The 22,850-nt window shown below is 37.1% G+C and overlaps 1 protein-coding gene across 1 annotated transcript in view; it reads left to right on the forward strand.

The window, feature by feature from the left end:
- The window catches only part of HCN1 (hyperpolarization activated cyclic nucleotide gated potassium channel 1), a 452,456-nt gene that overhangs the window by 362,630 nt on the left and 66,976 nt on the right, over positions 1–22,850 (forward strand). The window contains exon 5 of the mRNA XM_015101304.4: positions 5,104–5,250. Coding sequence (XP_014956790.2) covers positions 5,104–5,250 — 147 coding nt within the window. The remainder of the gene's footprint in view (positions 1–5,103; positions 5,251–22,850) is intronic.

The following is a 22,850-nucleotide window of genomic DNA, read 5'->3' on the forward strand; positions in this document are numbered from 1 at the left end:
CAATTTTAGCTTGAATTTTGCAATAAGGAGCTCATGATCTGAGCCCAAGTCAGGACCAGGTCTTGTTTTTGGTGACTGTACAGAGCTTCTCCATCTTTGGCTGCAGAGAACATAATCTGATATTGGTATTGACCATATAATGATGTCCATGTGTAGAGGTGTTTCTTGGATTGTTGTTTAAAAAGATATTTGCTATCACCAGTATGCTTTCTTGACAAAGTTCTGTTAGCCTTTACCTTGCTTCATTTTGTACTTCAAGGCTAAATTTGCCTGTTATTCCTTGTATTCTTGATTTCCTACTTTTGCATTCCTATCCCCTATAATGATAAAGGATATCTTTTTCTGGTATTAGTTCTGGAAGATGTTGTAGGTCTTTATAGAACCAGTCAACTTCAGCTTCTTATAACTTTAATTGCACAGGACATTTAAAAAATAGAAGTACATTACACTTTTAAAGTTTATAAATCTTTAATAGTTTGTTGTTTAATAGTTGTAAATCTTTTATAGTTTGTAAATCTGATCGAATGAATTTTTGATTTTATATATTCTAGAAATAATTGTGTTTGAATCTTTGCTTTTCAAAAATTTATTGATTAGTTATCTATATGCAGGTTATCTTTTGTGTGTGTGTGTGTATATATATATGTATACACATCACTAGAATTAACAGAAACTGTTATTTTTCATTTTTATTAATACTTTGCCAGCTTATGCATAATTTTAACATCTAGTTTATTTCCCTGTCCTCCTACCATTAGATATCTTCTTCAAGGATTTATTTATTATTTTTATTTCTTCAATTCACATGAAAGTGATATTTTTATTAATAAGAAATAGCTTTTCAATAAGTGTTGTGTTTCAACATAATTCCCAAGTTCTCGGAGCATGGTTCAATATCTCTTCTCTCCAAATGTACTGCTTTTGAGTGGCCCCTTATCCTTTGAAACTTTATCCTTATTTGGATTTCGTTAACCAAGCTTTTCTGTCTTCTTTTACATCTTGCTGGCTAATGTGAGTTCCCTCAACTTGCTCAAGGTCCATGACTCAACTGCTTTTAAAATATCGGTCCCACTTTTTGTCTTTTTATGTCTTCATTTGACGCATCTTTGCTGATCCCTTAGTCACTGACTCTGTGCATCTTTTATCTTCTGAGTGCCTGACCTACATATAAGCATTAGAATGTTCCATGAGCATCTTAAACTTAGCTTGTCAGAAACTGGATTTCTTTTTCTTTCCCCTACACTCCCTCAAATGTACTTCCTTACGTCCTAAGATAACACAGTACTTGGCATATAGAAGTGGTTCTGATATTTTAGTGTATGGAGGACCTGTTAAAACACAACTGCCAGACTTTCTAATTCAGAGTTTCTTATTCAGTGGGCCTGGGGTAGAGACTACGAATGTGAGTTCCTAAGTTCCCAGGTTATACTGATGTTTTGGCAACCACACCTTGAGAACCACTGGCACATAGCAATCAATTAATACTTGTTAGATAAATCATTCCTGTGAGCAAATGAATGTTTAAAATATGTAATACATGCTCAAAGTCAACTAAACTCAGTAATGAATTGAACTCAATAAATGACAAAAAATATTCATAGAAGTTCTGTCTGAAGAAACAAGGAAGATCCATTGGTATAACACCTTCTTACTGTAGATCATTAAACCAAAGTCTAAAGGGATTGAAAAGAAGGAAAAATAAGTAGACTCAACCCATCTTGACTTTCTGTGAAAATTAAGTAATTTTATAGGTCACATTTTTATTTAGGTAATCAAGTATTAGTTTTTTTAACTTCAGAGATTATTCATACAGCAGATTATTTTTTTTCTCTAGATGTATAGACTTTTGCATATAGGCACAAATTTCCCAAAATGATTAAAATGCTGCTAAATGTTAATGCTGCCTCCCATACCCCAAAGATGCTTGTAGAGAGGGGAGAAATCTAGAGCTCAGTATGCCAGTTAACATTCAAGATTCTCATCACCCCAAGCACTGTATTGGCAAGCAATCAGCTGAGAAAAGTGAATAGAGGTCACTTGACACATACTGGTCCTACAGAAAGAATTCTGCAGGTTAGAACTCTTCATTTGCCCAGAATCGAAAGAACTTTCATCAATGCTGTAAGTGTCCACACTGTGACAGCTCTGTTGTCTGAAGCTATTTTTATTGTTTTCCCAAGTTTGGATATTTGATAGAACTGACCAGTCTTCAGGTTTCCCTGATGACTCAGTGGTAAAGAACCTGTTTGCTAATGCAGAAGACTTGGGTTTGATCCCTAGGTTGGAAAGATCCTCTGGAGAAGGAAATGGTAACCCATTCCAGTGTTCTTGCCTGAGAAATCCTATGGACATAGGAGCCTGATTGGTTTTAGCCCTTGAAGTCACGAAAGAGTCAGTTTGGGGAGCGCTCACCAACAAAGCTCTCAGTAGGTCTTTAAATAGTCCACTCAAATTAGTCAAATCAAGTAGGCTAGTTGCTAATCATTCATGCAGAAGTTAGCCTTGTGGATCTCCAGTGGTATTTCAGATCCTAAACAGTACATCAAATATCCCACTCTCTTCTTCTTGGCTATAAGTAAAAATCAGATACACAAATGTCTCTAAAAATAAAGATAGAGATTTTCCAGTCCAGCTGCAAATGAACTTTATCCTACACAGCAATCTTGCAGGATCGAGAAAAGCTGACACTTCTTTCCTTAGAACCAGCTGCACAAGGGGCCAAGCAGGCTGAATCCCAGGTCTCTAGCTAGGTGTAGGCTACCAAGATTAAGTAGGCACACAGATTCTGACTTCTTCAGGAAAAATTAACCCAGTCCTTCTCAAATACATACAAGAAGCCATTTACACATGATGACAGTGACAGCCTTGGCGCCTAAATTCAAAGCCTGAAATCATAATCAATTTGCTTCATATAAGTGTGTGTGTATATATATATACTGAAGCCCATACTGGCTTTCCAGATGGCTCAGCAAGTAAAGAATCTCCCTGCAACCCCAAAGACCCAGGTTCCATCCCTGGGTCTGGAAGATCTCCAGAGGAGAGCATGGCAACCCACTCCAGCATTCTTGCATGGAAAATCCCACTGACAGAGGAGCCTGGCTTCAGTTCATAGGGCTGTGAAGAGTCAGACATGACAGAAGCGACTGAACATGCACACGTGCATATGCATATATATTTGTTGTTGTTCAGTCGCTAAGCAGTGTCTTGACTGGTTTGCGACCCCATGGACTGCAGCACACCAGGCTTCACTATCTCCTTCACTGTTTCCTGGAGTTTGCTCAAGCCCATGTCCATTGAGTCAGTGATGCCATCCAACCATCTTATCCTGTCACCCCCTACTTTCCTGCCCTCAATCTTTCCCAGCATCAGGGTCTTTTCCAAGAGTCGGCTCTTCACATCAGGTGGCCAAAATGTTGGAGCTTCAGCTTTAGCGTCAGTCTTTTCCAGTGAATATTCAGAGTTGATTTGCTTTAGGATTTACTGGTTTGATCTCCCTGTTGTCCAAGGGACTCTCAAGAGTATTCTCAAGCACAACAGCTCAAAATCATCAATATATGTGTGCGTGTGTGCCTACAGTAGTAGTAAGCCTGCAGGTTTTACTTTGATATGTAAATGTGTGTGTGTGTATGTGTGTAACCTATTAGGGTTACTGTAGGTACACATATACACACCCACAGTAGTTAGGCCAGCAGGCTTTACTTTAAGGAATAGTCTGGTGACCAACTAAAGGGATCTCATGACAAAGTTGTATTTCCTTTGAGAATACTAATCTCTAGAAGAGAATGTCCAAAAATGAATTTTATGAGTAAATAATGTACTTAAAAATATTTGAAGAAGTACAATACAATGGGTTGCTGTTTCCCATTAGGTATATTTATTATCAATTACCAGTTATATTTACAGTAATTATGGGCAAGGAGTCCAGTCATCTAGATCTGGCTTGAGCTCTGTTATTAGGAAAAGATTTGAAACAAAAATATTCATAGATAATACACCAAATGTGTCATGTTTAAGGAAAGATTTTTTTCCATTATCTTCATCCAGTTTTATTACCTACCTTTTTATTTGTACTCAGCTTTTATCATCTGCACAGTGGAACTAATTTAGGGGGTTCTAACCAATTTTTTTCAAAGTATAGTCTTATGACTGCCTGCATTTGAAATATCAAGGGAATATTTCTCAAATTTAAATGTGTGTGAGTCATCCAGGGCATCTTTCTTAAGATGCAGATTCTGGTTTTTTAAAGCCTGAAATTCTCCTCTAATGACCTACCAAGTAATATACGTGCTTCTAGGTTCCTGTTTGATTTGTAGGGACTTTTTTTAAATGTGTGTTTATGTATATGAGTATGTATATAAATTTACAAAGGCAGGTACCCCAACAGAATCAATATCTGGAGTTAGGAATGCAAATCATTCCCCAAAGACTGCTTCATCCCAAGTTTTATAAACAATCAAGTTTAAGAAGTACTTATTTAAATAAAATAAAGTGTCTAAATTAAGTTTCAGCTATAAAACCATGTGGATCTAGTCTCATTCTGGTATTTTTCTACAAACTAAATTTAAGTCAAACATAGTCTCTTAATTTATAGGGCATGAGTGTCCCTTGAGTATATATGACTTACAAATGGTTGCGAAACTTTGTGCTTCTAGATTAAAATTTTGATTAGGTCTTATCTTTGACTATAAGATCTAAGATAAAACCTTTGTACTATCCAAAGTTATAAGATTCTTTCTCCAAATGCTAAACAGCAACTGTGTACTTCAAAGAACTGCTTTTTTTTTTTAATTGCTTTACATTTTTTTTCTTGCCTCATCACTGGATTTTTGGGGATGCACCCAGTTTACTCTGAACTCCTTCCATGCTTCCTCTCCATAACTTTTCAGGTCTTTACAGGAAATGTTTATCTAAACAAATATCATCTATAGTATGTGACATAGAGTAGGTACTTTACAACCTAGTACATTAATTCCTTCACTTTAAAGAATTTCATTTTGTTACTGTTACTCAAAAGTTGTTGAATATAGCATAACAAAATCACATCATGATTTCTCATACAGCCTAACAACATTTTCTAATTTATTTTTTTTCCTTTCCTTACAGTATAAGCAAGTGGAACAATATATGTCATTCCATAAGTTACCAGCTGATATGCGTCAGAAGATACATGATTATTATGAACACAGATACCAAGGCAAAATCTTTGATGAGGAAAATATTCTCAATGAACTCAATGATCCTCTGAGAGAGGTAAGATTTATTGTCCTCAGTCTCCATGAGTGTGATCATTGTTTACTTTCTCTTTTCCTGAGAAATCCTCAATTCCATGTTTTGACATTACTAAAAAAAAAATTAAAACTGAATGTTAAAACAATTTTCCCCTTTATTCACCCTATGTTCTCACATTTACAGGCTCTGCGTTTTTAAAAAAATGACTGGAGTATTGCTCTTATAATTATGATTCTCAAGATACCAATTTATTTTCTGTATCCCTGGTTACAAGTCCTTTCTGGACCTCATTGTCCATAGCCTCCCAGCCTTCCACTCTCTCATCTCATGCTCAGCAAACTGTTTCATTAACTTCTTTGTGATTTCTACTTTTGTCCTATTTTTGTTTTTCCTGTTCATCTCCTGGACCCTGATCACAGACTGACTTGACCCTTGTGAGTCATTCATTTCCTATTACTTCAATAAAACACTTTGCAACATCTATAACCACCTCTTTTCTCAAGTGGCCCTTCCTTCCCTCCCTAGATGTCTTCCCTCTGCCCACTAGAAGGTTCAGGTTACCCTTAGATCAAAAGAACGTTCTCTTGATTGTGTTTCTTGCACCGACTTTCTCTTTCTCTTTTCTTTTACTACTCATCTAGAAAGATTACTCTATAATTATCTTCCACTGTGGTTCAGTCTCCACTTCTTTACCAAAATCGTTTCCTTGAAAATTATCAGTGAACACTTAGGGATGACATCATTTGTCTTGGATCCATTGGCAGTTCTTTTAAACACTTGGTAACACCTATATCCTGAATCTTTTGAGGGAGCTCCTTTAAGGCTAAACCATTGCTGTCTTTGGCTTTTCACTTTCCATTTCTGAATTTATTTTCTTATTTATTTCATCTCGCTCTTTAGTTCTGAAAATTTGACCTCCAAATTCTTGACATAATCCGTTTTCTTGAAAGCTGTATGATTTCCTTTTGCCATTGCTACATGATTTCCATTTGCCTTACACATACAGTAAACCATGTATTAAAGTGATTATCTTCCATCACTAAGCCATTTATCCTTGGAAGTCTCTCTCTGTAAATATTTTAGTTATTCTTTTGAGTCATATAGAATGTAAAACTTAAGTCTTTTTTAATCTTTCTCTGCTCTGCACATCCAGTCAATCACCAAATGCTATCAACTTACTATAACAATGTATCTTACAGCTTTGTCCTTGTCTCTTTTACCAAGTTCATGACCCTAACCTTGTTGCTCTCACGTGGACTATTTGCACTATCCCTTTAGTTTACCTTTCAACCTTTGGCCTGTTTTCTCTAATTACCACTTAAAGCAGCAATGCCAAATTAATCTTCTTTTATGTGTATGAGATAGTCATGTCTCTGCTCAGAAACATTGTCTTCACAGGTTCATCAATTAGAGCCTCTTTGGGCTCATATTCGAGCCCTTCTATGCTCTGATCCTTGCTAAATTTCCAGCTTTATTTTTCCCTATTGCCCTATATTTTCCAAAGTGGCCTATAGCCAAATTGTGCAACTTACTGTTTTGCAAAAAGCAATTCTGATTTCTCAACTGGCATCATATGTTTTCCAGATATGTTTCTCATCTGTTGGCAAATGTAGTTCAAATAATATTTATTTATTTTTACTTCCTTTGATTCTCCAGATTAGATCTGGTCTCTTTTTCCCCTGACCCCAGGGCACCAAGTCCATAATGGTTGAGTACTACTTTCCATTTTGTCTGTTATCATGATTTTTCCACATTAGTTTCCTCCATTTTTGTCTTGAAAGTTCCTTAAGAGCAAAGGTCACTTCCTCTATATTTTTAAATTTTTCTTGAAATTCCTACAATATGTAGCAAATATAAAATACTCAATAAATATGTCCATTTCACCTAACATCTTTACCATTTATAACCATCCCTAAGTATCTACATCCATTAAAAGTTATTTGTATTTTTTAAGCCTTAAGACATCAGTTAAGAGTTTCAGAAACAGAAGGAGCTGAATATCTGCTATTGATTAACTTATTTTCTCTATAAAGTCCTCAATCAAATAATAAAGTCCTCAATCAAAATACAAATCTTTTTGCTTTGAGAGATAGAATTAAACCTTTGCATTTTTAAAAAAGCTATATATCATGTTTTTAAATCTATTAATATATTTTGCTTTATCTCTTTGTTGGATTATGCATTTTGTTTTAAATACAAATCCTCTTCACTAAGAGGCTGAAGCTCAGGATACTAAAACCAGGTTAGGTTCTCAAGTGCCAGGCAGGATTCAAAGGTGGGGTAGGATGGGCCATAGCATAGAGACAAAGGTAACTGAATAGACAGTATCAGCGATTAAGATGGAATCAATAGGCAGATGGATACAATAAATCTAAGGATTTATTTGAAAGAAGCAGAAAAGTAAGGTTTCCAACAGAAAATGTCATTGAGGGTCTATAGAAAGCCAACAGAAAGTGAGCGTAAAAATGAACCCTGAAAAGCTGAATGATTAAATGAGAAACATTTCTCCATGCTAAAAATGCTTAATGTAATATAATATCAGGATAACAAGAAAATTTTCTTAATCATGTATTTGTTATTAATTACTGCCACACTTTGACTCTGATCTTAAGTGGAAAAACTTCCACTTTTCATTTTTATCCCCTTTAGTTCAGTTGCTCAGTCGTGTCTGACTCTTTATGACCCGTGGACTGCAGCATGCCAGGCTTCCCTGTCCATCACCAACTCCCAGAGCCTACTCAAACTCATGTCCATCGTATCAGTGATGACATCCAACAATCTCATGCTCTGTTGTCCCTTCCTTCTCCCTCCTTCAATCTTTCCCAGCATCAGGGTCTTTTCCAATGAGTCGGTACTTCGCATCACGTGGCCAAAGTATTGGAGTTTCAGCTTCAGCATCGGTCCTTCCAGTGAATATTCAGGACTGATTGCCCTTAGGATGGATTGGTTGGATCTCCTTGCAGTCCATGGGACTCTCAAGAGTCTTTTCCAACACCACAGTTCAAAAGCATCAATTCTGCGGTGCTCAGCTTTCTTTATAGTCCAACTCTCACATTTATACACATGCCCCCAATTCCCTCAATCCCTACAACTATTCTGTCATTCACTTATAATAATTTGTCCTTATATTTTCAAATGCCATGTTCTTGCCTGGAGAATCCCAGGGACAGAGGAGCCTGGTGGGCTGCCATCTATGGGGTCGCACAGAGTCAGACACAACTGCAGCGATGTAGCAGCAGCATCGGCAGCATATTTCAAAGCTTCAGCGTCTTTTACTTCACTTTCTGACATGCACCACCACTTTTCTCCCTGCCTTTGATCTCACTTAGCTCAAACGCATCCCATCCCTTGGCCATCATATTGAATGATATACAACACAAGTTCAGTGTTACTTTCTTGGAGTCTAACTATGGCCTCCTGTCCCCTCTAAGAAAAAGGCCAAGCTGCTTGAATTGCACTGGAGAAGCTCTGTGGTCTGCCTCCATCTTTACTTTCATGATTCACTGACAGAAAATTGCTGATAATTTCCCTGAGAGGAAAAATGTTGCTGATTGTCTCTTGGCCTTTCTTTATGCTACCTTCTCTATCTTCAATCCTTTCAACCCGACTTTCCTTCAATTTTCCATCAAACAGTCTTACCAGGTATGAGTTTCTTCATAAATTCTCTCTGAAAACTCTCTATCACTGTATTTTCGTTTGTCAGTTTACTCTTCGTCTCTTTCAAGACTGTGAGCTTCTTGAGGATAGAGACTGTGCCATAGTATCTCTGTATCTCTAATGACTAGTATTTGCTAGGAGCTCACTAAATATTTATTAGAAAAGGGGTATTTTACTGAATTATGAGTGAAAAGCAGGATAAATTATGGCTACTTAATCAAATTAAAGTTCTTAGAAGTAGAAGCATGAAATATGAAATATTTAACACCTTAAAAAGGTGAAAACAATGTTTGTTCCTTTGTTCTTCAACGTTTGCTCTTCTGGCATCAGAGTCACACAAAAGCCAAACTTTAATGTGAGCTAAAACTATAGCAACAGGAAGAGTAGCATAGGAAAGCAAGCAAAGACATTGGCCAGCAGGTAACAGAAGTCATTATTCAAATGAAACCTGGATCTAAAACACCCAGATATGTTTTACAAAGAAAAGTTTAGCAAGAACAATGGGAAATATATCTTGTCCTCTGTTAACCCGGAGTATTATGTACCTGCTATATTTAGGTCAAAGTGGTAGATCACAAGAAATGTTTTAAAAGTAGTAAAATACATCATTCTGTCTTTCAAAAGCTGTATTCTAATTTAGAAGATGAGGTGTTAATTTATGCAAAGATGTATTTTGGTCCTTATTGTGCCTCTTGTGTCCAGAAAGTGCCTGGCATATAGAAGACATTGAATGATTGATACTATAAATATAAAATGAATCCAACCAAGATACTTAGAAAGTGAAAACTAGATTGTTGGATATGTATATTTTAATAAAAGGTAAAAATATAAGATGTGCATTGTATGCACAAACACATGCCACATGTAATTGTTAATCATATATTCGTTTTCACCAACAACTATCTTACATTTTAATAAGACTTTTAACTTAAAATGCTTCTTTGTCCAGAAGCCTCTTTTTCTGAAAGTATTTTGCATAATATGAGATGCTGATATATACATTAAAGCAACAATTTCTGCTAACACAAGTCTGGGTACTCACAAATGTACAAAAGTGAAAGGTCAAACTTTATATTCTAAAAAGCTTATGAAAAAAATCCATTGTTTGAAAATAGAGAAAGAAAATAAAATGTGGTTCTTATGAATGTGAAATTATTCCTTACTCATAATCAATTAAATCTGTGTTATATCTATTTTATTCTCCATCCTTTCTTTTCAATGTGTTTGAATATTTTAAAATATGAAGAATCTCTAAGATGTAGAATGGCAGGAAGAATTTAATTTGTGTGACCTTTGAAAGCTCTTACCAGAAACTCATATCATGCATATGCAAAATAATTTAGCTAGTAGATATTTCGAGAGCAAAACTTTATTGAAAGAACACTCATGCAGAAACTAGGTGATTTATCTTCTTCATACATTGGAGACAAATTGCTGAACTGCCTTCAACAAATACCTGACTCATTGTTGAGGTCTCAATACAAATGTTGCCTCCTTAACAGAGCCTCGCCTGATTTAATTTCCTTGCATTCTCCATCATATGAGTTTTGTTGTTGGTACACATCACTTTGTTGTCTTGTTGTCTCTTTTTATTTATTTGTTAATTGTCTGATCTACTATAGGAACTCAGGACCCAAGAAAGTAAGGACTTCTTGATTTCCACCATAGCTCCAGCCCCTCCATAGTACATCTTTAATAACCGCTTGTTGGATAAATAAATAAAGTCAAATTGTTAGATTATTAGATGATTAGAACTTGAAGGGAGAATTTTGGAGACACGGTAGAGACGCTGGCATGACGAAAAGTGATGCCCTGAACTATGACGTACTGTGGCCGCTTACCTTTCTTAGTATCATTTTAGATTGTACTATGGAGAATGTGGTTTCTAACATATTACTAAAGGATGCTGGCATCTTTAGATTCCTCTGTGAGTTTGTTTTGATATACACACAGAAAACCTAGAAGGTCCTATTTTGCATGCCGTTGTTTTTATTTTCTTTTTAACTTTCTCAACATTTATATACGTTAGTGATTTATTTCTGAGTAAACCTGAGGGGTGGGGGAGTATGCCAGTAGAGTACAATTATTAAAGGTATCTGAGTACTTTGTCCAAACTCTATAATATTAATAGTATCCATGGGATAGATAGAAAATAAATACGATTTTTCTTACATTGCCATGCCAGGTGTGTGTAGGGTAATGTCAGTGGTTCGTAAAGCAAAAGTTGCTGGATTCCCTGTCTGAACCTAAGCAGTGAGCCACTCAAGGTGGAGGAAATTCAGCATGGGACATAAATCTGTGTGTTCTTCATCCTCGAGCTAGGCCATATGACCACAGCACTGGCCCCACTGGCATTGTCAGCATCCTGAGAAGTGATTGGAAAGTCATCTAAAAAAATTATCTTTGTTTCACTGTCAGCTAATATGCATGGACCCAAGAATATAGGAACAACTACAGTTTTCTGAAAAAACTTCTTAGAATAGTACCTAGAAATTAAATTAGAGCCACTATAGTGATGCATTCGTTATCTGTCATCTCTGTTCTTCACTCTCTTGTTGGTCTGTGACTCTATCTGGTTAAAATTCTGAGTCTGCAAAGATGGACTTCAGTGATCTCCAGAAACCTCCTCTCCCTCCCAGTTGTGCCCAGCCCTGGTTTGCCTGGAGAACCCTCCTATTCTTCCATCCACTTAAAATGTGCACCTGTTTTGCCTTGTGGGCTCGGAGGTCTTCTGTTTCATTGTTTTGAATGGTTTAAATTCCCTTTATGATATTCTCAGTGTTTTGAACAGCACCATGTATGAGTGAAAGCCAACTATGCAGGAGCCATGCAGCATCAGGGGGAGAGTATGGCCCTGGTTCCACTGGCCTCGTTTTTTGTTTGTTTTTATTTTATACTGAAGTTTAATGATGGCTCAGTGGTAAAGAATCCCCCTGCCAGTGCAGGACTTAGAGGTTTGATACCTGGGTCAAAAAATACCTTGGAGAAGGAAATGGCAACACACTCCACAATTCTTGCCTATAAAATCCCATGGACAGAGGAGCCTGGCAGGCTACAGTCATGAGATTGCAAAGGGTCAGACACAACTGATCAACCAAACAATACATAGTTGATTTATAATGTTATGTTAATTTCAGGTGTACAGCAAAGTGATTTAGTTATACATATATATTTCTTTTCCCATATAGATTATTACAGAATACTAAGTAAAGTTCCCTGTGCTATACAGTAGATCCTTTCTGACTATCTCTTTTAATATAATAGTGTGTATATGCTAATCCCAATTTCATAACTTATAGCCCCTCTTCCCACCTTTGGTAACCATGAGTTTATTTTTAAGTCTGTGAATCTGTTTTTGTTTTGTAAATAAGTTTTTTGTATCATCTTTTAGATTTGTGTTTCTCTGTGTGACTTAATTTAGTGTGATAATCTCTAGGCCCATTTATGTTGCTGCAAATGGCATTATTTCATACTTATTTTAAGGCTGAATAATATTCCATTGTATACGCACAGACCACATCTTTATTCGTGAATCTGTGGATGGACATTTTGGTTGCTTCCATGTCTTGGCTGTTGTAAGTAGTTCTGAAATGAACATTGGGGTGCATGTATCTTTTTGAAGTATGATTTTCTCCAGATACATGCCTAATAGTGGGATTGATGGATCATATGTTAAGTCCCACACTGTTCTCCATAGTGCCATTCAGTTCAGTTCAGTTCAGTTCAGTTGCTCAGTCGTGTCCGACTCTTTGCGACCCCATGAATCGCAGCACGCCAGGCCTCCCTGTCCATCACCAACTCCCGGAGTTCACTCAGACTCACATCCATTGAGTCAGTGATGCTATCCAGCCATCTCATCCTCTGTTGTCCCCTTCTCCTCCTGCCCCCAATTCCTCCCAGCATCAGAGTCTTTTCCAATGAGTCAACTCTTCGCATGAGGTGGCCAAAGTACTGGAGTTTCAGCTTCATTCCCTCCAAAGAAATCCCAGGGCTGATCTCCTTCAGAATGGACTGGTTGGATCTCCTTGCAGTCTAAGGGACTCTCAAGAGTCTTCTCCAGCACCACAGTTCAAAAGCATCAATTCTTCGGTGCTCAGCTTTCTTTACAGTCCAACTCTCACATCCATACATGACCACTGGAAAAAACATAGCCTTGACTAGATGGACCTTAGTCGGCAAAGTAATGTCTCTGCTTTTCAATACGCTATCTAGGTTGGTCATAACTTTTCTTCCAAGGAGCAGGTGTCTTTGAATTTCATGGCTGCAGTCACCATCTGCAGTGATTTTGGAGCCCCCCAAAATAAAGTCTGACACTATTTCCACTGTTTCCCATCTATTTCCCATGAAGTGATGGGACCAGATGCCATGATCTTCGTTTTCTGAATGTTGAGCTTTAAGCCAAGTTTTTCACTCTCCTCTTTCACTTTCATCAAGAGGCTTTTTAGTTCCTCTTCACTTTCTGCCATAAGGGTGGTGTCATCTGCGTATCTGAGGTTATTAGTGCCATTAGCCTCATATAAATGCGGCACCACAACTTAGTATCTACACAACTTTGGGCTCTTTCATAACTTGTACATATTTTACTTTCTTCATCTTTAAATATAAATGATGATGATAAGTACCTAACAGAAATGTTTTCAAATTAAATGAGAAAAAAAAAAACCATTAAAAGTTTGAAAAGTGCCTGGTACATAGTAAGTACAAAGTAAAATTTTATTCTTAGTATTACTATGATTCCATGAAAAATAGTATATAGTCGCAGCACACATGGCTCTTACAACTTGATGAGAGACAGAAATTTAAACCAGCAATTGTAACTGTGTATTAGTGCTATGAGAGGTCATTTAGAGGGTGTTAGACCATACCTCAGAGGGACACTAACTCAAGGTTTATCATATGTCTCATTTCTTCTGGAATTTATTCAAACAATCTGCTAACAAGCCCTTCCTCCAGTTTAACAACCAGCCTTCTGGAGACAGCATCTTAGCATCAAAACTTGGCATTGGAATTTTAAGATCAGAGACTGATGACGCTTTAATGCAGGAGTATATTTAAAACAAAAAGCTAATTAGAAAAATTCAGTGAGCCATACCCCTCTGCTTATGAGAGCCTGTTGGAATGTGTACAAAGTAAGAAGGTCTATTTTTATCATGATCAGATTTATACTGATTTGATTAGTGCAAAATGGCAAACTTAACTGTCGAGAAAGAGGTTAATGCACTTCTAAGTCTGTCTCCAAAGTTCAGAACTGATCTATTTTTAAACAATGGCATGTGAAGAGCTGTGGGCTGAAAATAGGTACAGATCATGTGTCCCAGCAGAATATAGGACGTCAGTATATTTCATTTTCACAGAACATGAATTGGGCTGAGAGTATAATACTGTCCTTCTGACCTTTAATTTGTTGAATAGAGTGTTAGGGAAAAAAATCCTAATTTGCATCCATATATTTAGTGTAATTCAGAATAAGTTCTTAAAGTACATACTTGTTTGTTTTTTGAAGGTCTCCTAAAAATGTGTTTAGTTCAGATTAATCAAAATAGCCTAGACATGTAGTATTATAAAGCTATACAGGAATCGTGTGTCATATACTCACGTAAAAGGCACAGTAACCAAAGGCTAGAAAATATATGTAAGTGATCTAATCTTGTTCACATTACCAAGGAAAGAAATTTAGTCTTTACACTTTCATCTTAGAACTTTTCCCTTGCATCCCTAGTTTTTAGAAAACAAACAGACAAAAAGCATTTATTGATTTCTTAATGTGTGCAAGATACTGATTCAGGCATGATGAGAAGGTAAATCATAAAATGTCATTTCTAGTCCCACAGTGCTTTACTGTGTGTTTGTCGAGAAAAGATAGAAAAACATGAAAAAAAATGAAGAAAAAGTTAAAATACATTACTAAAAATACAAGAAATGTAGGAAGTTACATATGGTTAATTGCCAGAGCAAAGCAGACATTACTCACTAAACTTTGAAAGGGATTAAAGACTTAAATATATGGACCTAAAATCACAAAACTCTTAGAAGAAAACATAGGAAAAAATGCTTCTTGACATGGGTTCTGAAAATGCTTTTTTTGAATGAGACCTAAAACACAAGCAATAAAATAAAAACTGAGTTAGTCGAACTACATAAACTAAAAAGTTTCTGCAGAACAGTCAACACAATAAAAAGACAACCCTGGAAGAAAATACTTGGAATCCACACATCTGAGGAGAGGTTAATATTTAAAATATATAAACAACTGACACAATTCAAGAACAGGAAAGCAAGTAGTCCAATTAAAAAGTAGGCAAAGGACCCAAATAGACTTTTTTTTTTCACATTTAAATGGCCATGAGACATATTGAAATGTGCTGAATTAAACTGATCATTAGAGAAATGCAAATCAAAACTACAGGGAGCTGTCACCTCACACCTATTGGAATGTCTGTTATCAAAGGACAAGGTATAGTAAGTACTGGGGAGGACATGGAGGAAAGGGAAACTGGGAGGATCAGGAGAAAGACAGTTTGTATCATTGAGCAAGAGCCAGATCCCTGGACCTTTTCCTTGATTTTTCCTAACATCCTTCAGTATTCTGCTTTATTGACTATGCCAAAACCTTTGACTGTGTGGATCAAAACAACTTGTGGAAAACTCCTAAAGAGATGGGAATACCAGACCACCTGACCTGCCTCTTGAGAAACCTGTATGCAGGTCAAGAAGCAACAGTTAGAACTGGACATGGAACAATAGACTGGTTCTAAATCAGGAAAGGAATACGTCAAGGCTGAATATTGTTACCGTGTTTATTTAACTTACATGCAGAGTACATCATGAGAAACACTGGTCTGGATGAAGCACAAGCTGGAATCAAGATTACCAGGAGAAATATCAATAACCTCAGATATGTAGATGACACCACCTTTATGGCAGAAAGTGAAGAAGAACTAAAGAGCCTCTTGATGAAAGTGAAAGAGACTGCAAAGTTGGCTTAAAACTAAACATTCAGAAAACTAAGATCATGGCATCTGGTCCCATCAGTTCATGGCAAATAGATGGGGAAACAATGAAAACAGAAACTTTATTTGGGGGGGGGCTCCAAAATCACTGCAGATGGTGACTGCAGCCATGAAATTAAAAGACACTTGCTCCTTGGAAGAAAAGTTATGACCAATGTAGACAGCATATTAAAAACCAGAGACATTGCTTTGCTGATAAAGGTCTGTTTAGTCAAGGCTATGGTTTTTCCAGTCATCATCTATGGATGTGAGATGGACTGTAAAGAAAGCTGAGTGCCACCGAAGAATTGATGCTTTTGAACTGTGGTGCTGGAGAAGACTCTTGAGAGTCCCTTGGGCTGCAAGGAGATCTAACCAGTCCATCCTAACGGAAATCAATCCTGAATATTCATTGGAAGGACTGATGCTGAAGCTGAAACTCCGATACTTTGGCCAGCTCATGCAAAGAACTGACTCTTTGTAAAGGACCTTGATGCTGGGAAAGATTGAAGGTGCAAGGAGAAGAGGATGACAGAGGATGAGATGGCTGGATGGCATCACCAACTCAATGGACGTGAGTTTGAGTGAACTCCGGAAGTTGGTGAATGACAGGGAGGCCTGGCTTGCTACAGTCCCTGGGTTCACATAGAGTTGGGCAAGACTGAGCAACTGAGAACTGAGCTTCAGTACTCACCGCTACCCCAATATTTTTCTGGATAACAATGTTTAGGTCTTCAAAAATTAGTCCTGTGGTTGTGTTGTATAATTCTACTTATGAGGCTGGTGGAATAAGCACATTCATAGCAACAGAGAGTAGAATTTATCAGTGATTTGAGTGAAGGGAGAAAGTTATAGTTTAAAGGTTGCAGAACTTTGGTTGAAATTGATGAGAATGCTCTAGGTACAGATACAGAGGAACTTCCCAGGTGGCGCTGGTGGTAAAGAACCCACCTGCCAGTGCAGGAGACATAAGAGATGCCAGTTCGATCCCTGGGTCGGGAGGATCCCCTGGAGGAGGGCATGGCAAACCCACTCCAGTATTCTTGCCTATAGAATCCCATGGACAGAGGAGTCTGGCAGGCTACAGTCCATCGGTTATTAAAGAGTTGGACACGACTGAAGTGACTTAGCACACACAATCACTAATGGCAACACTCAGACATTATGAACGTTGTTGTGAATTGTATACATGGAAATGCTTAAACTATAAATATTGTTGTATATAGTTTATAAAAATCTAAAAAGTCAATCTTATGAAATTGCACCCATTATTATAATTCTCATCCTGCCTGTAAAGTCATTTCCATCTGCCTGTAGCGCTTGTCAACTAAATGCCCATGATACTTCACACTCAATACAAAAATAAAGCAAAATCCTTTTTTTGTGTAAGTAAAGTTTTTTTTGTTTTCTGTTTTTTAATTTATTTCACCCCAGACTGAAGAGCTCAGAAGTTGTCGAAGTGTGTGGGCTGTATTCTACAGCTTCTCAGAGCCATCTGAGCTGGATCATGTGTGTTACCCCTGCCACTGCAGTACTTCCAGAGCTGAGGTGCTCCTGTGTCTTGACAGATACTCCAAGGGGGCAGCTTCATCCTTCCTGCCACACTTTAGCCAGCCTAACTCACTATGTTAATTTCTTCAGGCTGTAATCACAAAATACCACAGTGGCTTAATCAACAGACAATCATTTTCTCATACTTCTAGGGGCTGAAGTCCAAGGTCAAGTGTCAGCAGGTTTGGATTCTTCTGGGGTTTCTCTCCTTTGCTTGCAGATGGCCACCTTTCTTTTCATGGGCTCAGTTTTTTCTTCTCATAGCAGTCAGACTGGATTAGGACCCACTCTCACAGCTTTATTTTAACTTCATCTCCTCATTAATAGACCTGTCTCCAAACACAGGCACATTCTGAAGTACTGGGAGTTAAAACTTCAGCATATGAATGTAGAGGTGTCACCGTTAAGCCCATAATGCTTGCCGACACGTGCAATGCTTAAATCTAACTAATGTGACAGACAAATAAATATTTAATGCAGCTTAGAATGCCTGCTTAGTTTTAGGGAGTGGCCTGATTTCCTCATGTCCTTTGCACATGTACACATACTGTTATTCCTATTGCTGGACTATTAATGGTGAAAAATAATTTATGTGGATTTTATTACAAAATTACATGAATAGATTTTTATCAAATTCTCCAAATCCCTTCTCAGAATTTTTTAACTCATTATACTATCCACTGGTCCTGTTTGAAGAATATTTTTTAGTTTAGCTGTTTGATGTATTCACTGTCTTTGACAGTCCAGATTAATCTGTTTTTATCCTGCCAACTGGACTTCACTCCTGCTCTGTAAATCATTCTACAGCTTGCTTACAGTTTGCAGACCACTGGAGCTGCACTCCCGGGTGTTTATACAAATCTTAACTGAGGTTCAGCCTAGGATTCCAGAGTGGGACAGTGATACTAAGTCTCTAATGAACACTGTCACTGTTAGTACACAACTTTTTAAAATTTATCTATTTTTGGCTAGCCTGGGGCTTTGTTGCAGCACACAGGCGCTTCATTGCTCCTTGCAGGCTTTCTCTAGTTGTAGCAAGTAGGAGCTACTCTCTATTTGTGGCACATGGGCTTCTTATTGCCGTAGCTTCTCTTGTTGCAGAGTGCAGGCTTTAGAGCTCACGGGCTTCAGGAGTTGTGGCACACAGGCTTAGTTGCCCTGCTACATGTGGGATCTTAGTTCCTGGATCAGGGATCGAACCTGTGTCTCCTGAATTGGCAGGCAGATTCTTAACCATTGGACCACCAGGGAAGTCTCAATATACAGACTTTTGATTTAGGCTTTTTGGTCTGTTTCTACATTATTTTCTTTCCTGTGCAATCAAATTTAAGTGACTGTTAAGAGAATTTTATGTCATCTGCTGACATCCTGCATGGTACCTAATATGTTCCTGTGTTCCAGGAAGGCAAAACAGTAGGAGTATGCAAAGACCAAATTAATCTCAAGCTTCATTTGCATTCGTCTGGTAAAGTTTAAATGTGATTTAATATCTCAGAACCAAATTAGATGCATATGAGAACTGTAACTACAGAAAACATTTAACTTTTTGAATCTGTAGCTCTCAAAATTCACCATGTTCTGATCTATTCTTTACAAGCAGGCAGATTTCATTTAAGCCACTTAATCATAATTTGCCATTTGTATATGCATAGATTTTAGGCTAGTTGCCTTTTAACTCATAAAATGAAGAGACTATGAACCTAGCAATTAATGCTATAGCCAAATTTAAAAATAAGAAATGGTGAAAAATATTAAAGCTGGCCAGTATTTAAGAGTCCATTGCAAACTATTTATCTCTCTATCTCTATTGGGTTTTTCTTAATATAACTACAATTAACACTAGGTGAAATATTGTGTGACCATTAAAAAGAATGGTATTGAAGACCATAACTCAAAATGGTAAATATTTTATGTTATAAATGTGGGGAATAATAGATATTCAATGTTATTATGATTTTTTAGGTCAATGTGAATAAGAAATCACATTAAAAGAATACATAAATTACTCTCAGCAATGGAAATACAGTGATTTTTCTTCTTTTATTATTTAAGGGATATGTGTATTTGTTTGATTTTAAAGATTTTTTAAAATATAATTGCTTGTAATATAAAATAATTATTTTTATAAGATGTAAAACTTCAATAAACTAAAATTGAGGCACCCTATACATTAATTCATCAATCCTATAACTCCTTATCTTACCTCTAACTCCTTTCAGTCAGTTCAGTTCAGTCGCTCAGTCGTGTCCGACTCTTTGCGACCCCATGAATGGCAGCTCTCCAGGCCTCCCTGTCCATCACCAACTCCCGGAGGTCACTCAGATTCATTCAGCTCCATCGAGTCCGTGATGCCATCCAGCCATCTCATCCTCTGTCGTCCCCTCTTCCTCCTGCCCCCAACCCCTCCCAGCATCAGAGCCTTTTCCAATGAGTCAACTCTTTGCATGAGGTGGCCAAAGTACTGGAGTTTCAGCTTTAGCATCATTCCTTCCAAAGAACACCCAGGGCTGATCTCCTTCAGAATGGACTGGTTGGATCTCCTTGCAGTCCAAAGGACTCTCAAGAGTCTTCTCCAACACCACAGTTCAAAAGCCTTTAACTTCCCCCATATAAATGTTCTTCATCTCAGCTCAGTTGGTAAAGAATCTGCCTGAAATTCATGAGACCCTGGTTCAATTCCTGGGTCAGAAAGATCCCCTGGAGAAGAGATAGGTTACCCACTCCAGTATTCTTGGGCTTCCCTGGTGCCTAGATGGTAAAGAACGCATCCATGATGTGGGAGATCTGGGTTCGATTTCTGGGTTGGGAAGATCCCCTGGAGGATGGCATGGCAACCCACTCCAATATTCTTGCCTGGAGAACTGCCATGGATAGAGGACCCTGGTGGGCTAAGACCATGGGGTGGCAAAGAGTCAGACACAACTGAGTGACTAAGCACATAGCACATCTCTAACCAAAGTTTTTTAAGAGACTTCACTTTCTTATCTCTAATTCCTTTAAATTCCCCCAAATAAATATTAATTGTATTTACTACCTTTAATTTTATTCCATATTTTTATTTTCAGATTATTTAGAAATTATAAAGAAAGTTAAATGTTCTCTTTAAAAAAAAAGAATAAGACAGATTATCCCAACTAAAGAAATAGCTCTTCATAAATTCTCTGTAATGGGGATACAGAAATCAAGAGAAATGCTCTGACTTTCAGAAATTAAAGCAGTTATCTAACTTGTTAGTCAATGTTTACATAAGTGTTTAAAACATTTTCAAGCATTAAGGTTTGTATGGGGTGATTGACTTATACATGCAACCATCTTGCAAATTAAAATACAAACCACCAGATCCATATAAGCCTGTTGGAAATGCTGAGGGAAATTTTTTTTTTAATTTCAACTATGTGCTTCTTTAAAAAAAATGGAATGTCTATTTAATTTGCAATTCAATTTCTAAATTACTACATCATTAGGGAATTATAAGAATTTTTACTTTGGCCACAGGGACTATCACTGACTGTGCTCAAAGACTATGTTATCATTTTTATCTTTTGAATCCCTGCTCCTATCTTGACTTTTGTCTTTAATAACCAGTACTCAACTCAACATTTAGAAAAGTATCTGACCTAATATATTCTTGGCTTCCCTGATGGCTCAGACAGTAAAGAATCTGCCTGCCAATGCAGGAGGCCCGTCAACCCCTGAGTGGGAAGATCCCCTGGAGAAGGGTATGGCAACCTACTCCAATGTTCTTGCCCAGAAAATTCCATGGACAGAGGCACCTGGCAGGCTATTCTTACCAAATTACTCTGAATTCTTTTTTCTCTGAAATTTTATAGAATATATAGTCTCTACCATTACTTTGATTTTAACATTCATTTGTTTTATAAAAGTTGTTTACGACTGTTACTTATAATGGTAAATGATAGATAACACTTTGTAAAATTAAATATTTTCCTTGTATCTTTAATTTAATCATTACGGTTATCTAGGTAGAGTTGCTTACAAGTGAAGAGTTTAAGGTATGAGTCACTTTGTACAGGCACTGAGTCAGCTGGTTTTGGTATCAAGGACTAAGCCCAGATACATACACAGCAAGAGACACACAGAGCCTCGCCCGTGTTTAGTTTACTTTTTACAATTATCTTACACTGAATATATACATATGTATCTTCCTTCCTCAACTTGCAGATACTTCTTTATTTTAGGGACCATGGTTTCCATATCTGCTTATGACTTGAAATGTGTTATTAAAAACAAGGATTTTTTGAGTCATATCCTTTAAAGATTTAGATTCAGATTCTCTGAATCTGGACTGGAGCCTGGTAAACTGTATCTTAGAAAAAGTATTAAATACATCCAAGTAGGAAAATGCCATCTTTGGCAGGCCATCAAAGCTTTTTTTTTTTTTTTTTTCCTTATTGACGCTGTCTTCATAGGAGCCATGATTAGTCCTATAAACTAATCCTGAATATATTCTGTTATTTCCCAAGAATGGTTCTACATCATACCACGAACCCAAACTTTACCCACTCTGGGCAGTCTCTATGGACCCTGCTCTGTGTTGGATATTTTTAGCAGTCTTTTCAGAAATGCCCTCTCCCAGGACACTAAAGACTGCTTAGAAGCTGATATGGATATTTTTATTCATTTATTGCCTCACAGACTTCATGTAATGGTTTTAAAGGTAATGACTGCAGATAACTTCTTAGAGCTTTTCAGTGAGGTCTCTTAAAAAAAGATTTATTTCGCAGATATTCATTTACACTTCTTAGAAATCAGAGGATCTAAATCTAATCTTTTCGAGAATCAAACTGAGTGTTTTACCCTTCTATGAAAATTTCACATTCAGTTTCACCTCTCTCTTCAAAGTAGAAATAAATATCAAAAAATTATACCTTATGTTTGTCTTGTTGAATTCTTCAATAAGTAACATATTTTACACGAAGATTAAAAAAAAATCTAGAACTGCATCTACTTTCCATACATATTATATCATGCTTTTTTTTTTTTGCAGGAATGCTCTCTGTTGAGTAAAAATATAATATGAATCACATTACATATGTAAGTTTAAATTTTCTAGTTGTTGTTGTTCAGTCGCTCAGTCACATCCTACCCTGTTAGACCTCATGGACTGTAGCACACCAGGCTCCCCTGTCCTTCACTGTCTCCCAAACTTTGCTCATACTAAAATTCATTGAGTCAGTGATACTATTCAACTGTTTCATCCTCTGTTGACCTTTTCTCCTCTTGCCCTCAATCTTTACCAGAATCACAGTCCTGTGCAAAGAATTGGCTCTTCATATCATGTGGCCAAAGTATTGGAATTTCAGCTTCAACATCAGTCCTTCCAATGAATATTCAGGGTTGATTTCCTTTAGGATGGACTGGTTTGATCTTGCTGTCCAAGGGGCTCTCAGGTGTCTTCTAAGC

This window comes from Ovis aries, chromosome 16 (genome assembly GCF_016772045.2).
Source record: "Ovis aries strain OAR_USU_Benz2616 breed Rambouillet chromosome 16, ARS-UI_Ramb_v3.0, whole genome shotgun sequence".
NCBI lineage: Eukaryota > Metazoa > Chordata > Mammalia > Artiodactyla > Bovidae > Ovis > Ovis aries.